This window comes from Myxine glutinosa, chromosome 13 (genome assembly GCF_964187855.1).
Source record: "Myxine glutinosa chromosome 13, kmMyxGlut1.1, whole genome shotgun sequence".
Classification (NCBI taxonomy): Eukaryota; Metazoa; Chordata; class Myxini; order Myxiniformes; family Myxinidae; genus Myxine; species Myxine glutinosa.
The window spans coordinates 95,870,327-95,876,499 of NC_136273.1; the positions used below are offsets into that span (position 1 = coordinate 95,870,327).

General features: G+C 52.0%; 1 protein-coding gene across 1 annotated transcript; it reads left to right on the plus strand.

Moving 5' to 3' along the window:
• Positions 1-701: 701 nt before the first annotated feature.
• Positions 702-2,928, plus strand: LOC144888713 (uncharacterized). The gene is made up of 3 exons (XM_078767713.1): positions 702-1,761; positions 1,930-2,029; positions 2,917-2,928. The coding sequence occupies exons 1-3, from the start codon at positions 764-766 to the stop codon at positions 2,926-2,928; spliced, it is 1,110 nt and encodes a 369-aa protein (XP_078623839.1). The 5' UTR covers positions 702-763.
• Positions 2,929-6,173: the final 3,245 nt, after the last annotated feature.

Below are 6,173 nucleotides of genomic sequence, written 5' to 3' on the forward strand. Positions count from 1 at the left end.
TTGGTGTCGAGGAGTGGAATTCGAACCCGGGACTAAATTAGTTAGGCCCAAATTTTGGGAGGGAAAATCGATTCGGAGCGCGTTTCCCGCGCGAAATTATAACGGCGAAATTTCAATTTGTTTTACGAAAATAAAAAAATAAAAACCGAATTTTGAAAGTCGCGCTATGGCGGATCAAGACAGCTGGGGTCCGGTAAAGGAGAGTGAGGTAGGGTCGATCCAGGACCAAAATGAGGGACAGGAGGAGAGCGAAGCAGTGAGGGCGGCAGGTTCGCAAAATAGCGCCGTCACGCACGAAGAAGCGGGCGCGCAAAATGGCGCCTCGCTGATCACCGCGCCAGCGACCGTGGCAGCGCCCCCGATGGATTGGGGCCTTTTTTTTATACAAATGAAGGCCCTTATGGCCCAGAATAATGAAGAAATGGCAAACAGAATGGGGAACCGGATGGATGCTCAGGGTGAGCGATTGGAGGGCCAAATGGGGGTAATGGGAAACCAAATGGGGGTAATGAGGGACGAAGCGAGGGGTACCAGTGAGAAGTTAGACAATAATTTTGAGGAGTTAGACAAGAAAATTGAGAAGTTAGACAATAATTTTGAGGAGTTAGACAAGAAAATTGAGAAGTTAGACAATAATTTTGAGGAGTTAGACAACGGGATAAAAGAAGTAAAGAATGGGTTAACGGGGGTAGAAAACAGAATGGCCGCTCAAGAGAATCAGATAGAGGGAGTGAAACATGGGTTAACGGGGGTAGAAAACAGAATGGCCGCTCAAGAGAATCAAATGGAAGGGATGCAAAAAGGGTTAGAGGGGTTAGAAAACAGTATGGAAGGCAAATTGAGGGACATGAGGGACCAAGCGGAAAGGGAAGTTAAACAAATGGAGCAGCAGATAGAGGGGGTCAGAATGGGGGTAGAAGCCAAACTGGATGCTCACAGGGAGGAAATGGAGCAGATGAGGGTGGCATCTGGGCAGGAGATGCAAGTGATGGGAGAGGAGATCAGAAGAGGAGTGAGTGAGGAGGTCGGAGGAGTGCGCGAGGAGGTGAGGCACTGTGAGGAGCACATGGAAAAGGAGGTGAGAAAGGGGACTGTAAAGTTACAAGGGGGCATAGAGGACCTGACGCAGGAGGTGGAGCAGCTGACGGTGGGACAGACGGAGTTAGTGGAGCAGGTTCAAAGGAACACTGCGGTATTAGGAGGTTTAAAGGCGACACAGAAAGAACTAAAAGATGACTTGGTAGCGACGAAGAGGGAATGTCAGATGGTACGTGAGGGACTGACAACGAGGTGGGACGAGGTGATAGAGGTTATGGAGACGAAGGACCGGCAGGTGAGGACGCACATGGAAACGGTCAAGGTAGCCTTAGAGGATGAGCTTGAGGAGACGTACCGGGGAATAAAAGAGGTGAAGCACAAATTAGAAGAAGTGGAAGAAGGGATGAGCGAAATTAAGAAGCGACGGAGAGGGGATAAGAAAGAGATAAAAGAGGAGATAAAAGAATTGGTCCAAAGTCTGTGTTTGGATCGTGATGATGTGCTCATTAACCGGATGAGGGATTCGCAGGTGATGGAGGAGAAGCGAAGAGGAAGAGGACCCGGTGTAAGTGGTGACCAATATGGTCGTGCGTATGATGCGCCAGGTGATTTAAGAGGCTTGGGGGTCGAGATAGACCCGGGTGTTCGTGAGAGGCCACTGGTGAAGTGTGCGACAGGTCTGGTGTGCGAAAATGGAGGTGTGCAAGAAAGTCCGACTCTGGGGTGTGTGAGGAAAAAGTGCGTGCCAAGGAGTGAGTGTGCTGGCGGGAGTGAGTCGGTCGTAGCGCGTGTGCGAGGGAGCACATGGAAGCGTGGTGTGGTGAGTGTTACAGAGGGTGTGACCAGAGAGTGTGCGCAAGAGTGTGCGCGAGGAAGGTGTGTGACGGACAGGTGCATGAGGAAAGAGTGCGCTGTCAGAAGTAAGGAAGAGTGTCCACCTGTGGTGAGTGTTACAGAGGGTGTAACGGGAGAGTGTGCGCGAGAAAGGTGTGTGAAGGACAGGTGCATGAGGAAAGAGTGTGCTGTCAAGAGTAAGGGTGAGTGCGTTGTCACGAGTGGAGGTGAAAGTAGTGAGAGTGACATGGAGCGTGAGTTAGTTGTGACAGGTGAGCGAGGATGTACACCTGGGATGGAAGGATGCACACCTGGAATGGTAGAGCGTGAGTGGGAATGCACGCTGGAATTGGTAGTGAGGCACGTGGTTGGGTGTGCGAATGAGAGCACACCTGTGATTGTCACAGAGGAGGTGACAGAGGAGGGGGCGCGAAGAGGTGTATTGGTGAGGTGTGCGAGCGACGAATGTGTGCCAAAGTGTTCGGTGGTCAGGTGTGTGACCAAGGCTGTGAGTGGAATGAGTGTACCTGGGTGTGTAAGGAAAGGTACGAGGAGCATGGGCACGGCTGGATGTGTGAGCAAGGAACGGGCTGCGGGGTGTAAGCGTCCAGGTGAAGCATCGACGTTAGACGGGGTAGAGTTTAGAACGACTTATAGCCGAATCGGGCCCTCGGTGCGTGCCGGGCCTCGCTTTGAACGGCCGCGTCCAGGCTCCACTAGGCGGAGCGGGCGGCCCGATAGAAAGGGTCGTCATGGCGACCACCTTTTGTTGAGGCATTCCGGCAGGTCGAGATCGGGACATTGGATGGCTCCACGCCGAGGTGATGCGTGGGATCTCGGCCCGGGTAAGCCCCCATCCCTGCACCGAGTGCCGGACGCATCCAGCCGCTGGCACAAAACAACCAGCATCCATTGCTTGGCTTTACGAAGCCGGGCTTTGGACAGGGATTGGCGCACCGAGAGGTATTAGTGAGTAGACTGGGTGATGAGGTTAGTGTTTTGGACCCAAAATTAGAGAAAAACAAAATTTGATGATTGGCAAAGGATTGGCAGTAGTGATTGGCAGATGATGGGCAGTGATTGGCAAATTTTTGATTTGTTGAAATTTGATGTGCAAAATTGGTAGTGAGAGACCCCCGATGTGGTGGGATGGCATCCCTGCCACCCTTCCCATGAGGGGGGCAAAGGAGCAATAGCTTATGGGGTGTATGGCAGTGAAAACTAGCCCGGGGGGGTTAGGATATTGTGTGTAGGGATCTAGCGAAGATGACAGTAGGTAACGTTAAGTTTAGTTAGTGACTGATACCTGTAGTGGGGACGCAGGTAGATTAGTATGGATGATAATGACGAGGGAGCGCAATAGTTTAAAGGGACGACTGGGAAGCGCAAGTTTCAGAAGGGAGTAGTTAGCTGAGATGATGCCGTGTGTGTGTGAGAATTGAACAGGTGTGATTGCACAGGTGTGCAACTGGACAGGTGTGTGGAGCAGTGTATGAGTAGTGAGTGTGTGGATCAGCGCGAATGCGCTTGGGGAGAGAAGGGTGCAGGTGGCACCAGGTGTGAGAGCACAGGTGTGCAGGTACAGGTGTGTGGAGAGAGTTGGAGTGAGTGGTACGGAGTGGTGTGCATGGTGCGAAGGTGTGGATGGGGGAAGAGTGGACCCCTTTCACGAGCACCCGGGGCGGGTAGTGTAAGTGTTAGGTAGAGGGTGCAGGTAAATTGTGGTTGGATATTGGCATTTGTGGTGCGGTTGCAGAATGGTGTTGTGAATGGGTGCATTAGTGTTGTGGAAATGGCTGGGCGTGTAGCCTGTTAGTGTGTGTAGTTGGTTGGGCACTCCACCACTGTGAGGATGTCGGCCAGGTGAGGCCGCAGGTGGGCTCTGGGAGCCGGTAGTTGTGAGTGGGTGCCTGAGGATCCCGGGTGTGGATCGGGCAGCCCAGTGCCAGAGAGGGCACGGAGTGGGGAGAGAGCCAGAGGGCCTTCCCCTGGTAGTTAGGTTAGGGTAAGGAGCAGGTAAGCTCGGAGGCAACTGCAGTGGTGGAGGTGTGCAGGTGGGTAGACCCACTGGGAGAGGTACACGTCGCAGCCCAGAAATTGTACGAGGGCACCGGGAGATGAATCGGGGGAGTGAGACCCCAAATTGAAGAGCACCACAGTTTGGCCAATGGGAATTGGTTTTTAGAACCCATAGCGTAAGAGGGCCAATGGTTTGGCCGGAGAAAGACCCCGGGTAGTGTAAAGTTGTTAAAGTCATTTAGGAGATAGTTAGGATTGATGAACCTGTCGCACCATACGCAGCCACTTGCCTGTGGTGATGATGATGACTCCACACCTGTGTTTTCTTTGTTTTGTGCAGGAAATGAAATTGCTGTGGATTTGTGAGACGCATCACGACGTGGATGAGACATTGGGGTGATTCCATCTCTCCCTCCCTAGGAGGGACTGATGATGAATTGGTAATGGCAAATTTTGATGTTGAGTTGAAAATGGCAAATTTTGATGAGAGTTGAAAATGGCAAATTTGATTGGTTAGGAGGGAGAGAAGACGAATTTGGTTTATGGGAGGAACGGGGAAGACAGTAGGGATGTTTGTCGATTTGTAAAGTAGATGTTTATGGGTAGTGTTGTGTTTTGTGGATACAGTAAGGGGTAAGGGAGGGGCCATGTAGGTTACCTGGTGGGGGGGGGGCGTACGATAGGAACGTACCTGTCTCACCTGGTTCCCATGTGCCCCCAGTGTGCATCATCTTGTATTGCGTGCACTTTTGCGCCCTTACCACCTTACTCACTTGTCTGCTTCTTTTGTCTCCCACCTCCGAGGATCTGGCTTTGGGGTAGAGAGAGAGGAGAGAGAGGTGCTGGCTGCGCAGTTGTGGGCCTGCACTTTCGCTGTTTGCTGCCGGGATCGATACACCATATGGACCGCAATGTTTGTGGCCACCCACAATGGACCGCAGTTCGTTTGCGGCCAAGCACCACCCGGGGATGGACCTATGGGTCAACGTGGCACCTATGCCATACAGGTGAACCACTTTTAGTTACCACCAAGTGCACCACAAGAAGAGCAAGAGACACCTGCAGGGTTAGGGGTTGTCGAATTTATTTTTATACCAATGAACAATGGTGACTGCACCGGATGGTGCTGACTGTGTGGTGGGGTGGTGCTTTTGATGCTGGGAAAGGGTGCTCTGCACGTTATTAAAGGCCGTCGGCCACAGAGCACTCGTGGGTTGGTGTATCGATGTTGGCAAGCGCGCTCTCTCTCTATGCATAACATCTGCATGTGTCCCTCCAAAAACAGGTCCTGGATCGTAGTGTAAATAGCAGCGTAGTCTTGTAAATAATGCTCCCTACCGGCTGTATGTTTAGTTTGAGAATTCTTTCCGGATTCGGTTATCCTGTGGGTGTGTTTCTGTGAGGAGAAGGGTGCAACGTCGCAGGGGGACATATTTACTCATTTGTGAATATCTGTAAAACTGTCGCACTCAGGGTAGAGTTAATAGTAGAGGGAACTACATTGCGTGCCACACTAAAGTAGGTAAAAATTTATCGGGTCGGGACGCCCCGAGGGTAGAGAAGGGTGCAATGTTGCGAATATGGAATTTGGCCTCCATATCCGCTTGTAAATATTCCCCTATTTTCTCCAATACTCCCCAACTTTCCCCAGTCCCCCATTCCCTAGTCCCATTGCATGTAAATAACAATCAGTAGAGCCGACCTTCCCCTTATTCCCCCATTAAATGTCGTGCCCAGGTCCACCGCACCACACGTAGACAACTTTCGGACATCTTCCTAGTTATTCTTAATCTATGTCAGTTAAGGCCTCGTTTCCATTAATTATGACTCTTCGTTGCACCAGAATGTGATTATATGGCACCAGTAGTGAGTTTAGGACCTTTCCCATACCTCCTCCCATCTTCTTCCCCAAACAACAACAATAACAACAACTACAACAACAATTACAACTACAACTACGACTACAACAACAGAGGAGATGGCGGCGGAGCGGGGGAGGATGCGTCCTCACACCGGCTCGATTAGCGCTATTGACCATACGCTCCACGGCGTTACCCCGAAGGGGCTGGCTGTCAGCTCCTCGTCAGGGGCGGAGCCAGTAACCCCCCCGCACGCACCCAATGAGAAGCAACGTGCCGATTCCACGAGGCGGAGCTAACGAGCCGAGGGCGTGTCACTCCCCGCCGGATATACGCGGCCCCGCGCCGGATGTGACGTCAGATGCGCCCCCAGCTTGAGACGACAAGACGCCACCTCGAGCGCTGAGAGACCTCCTGCATCTT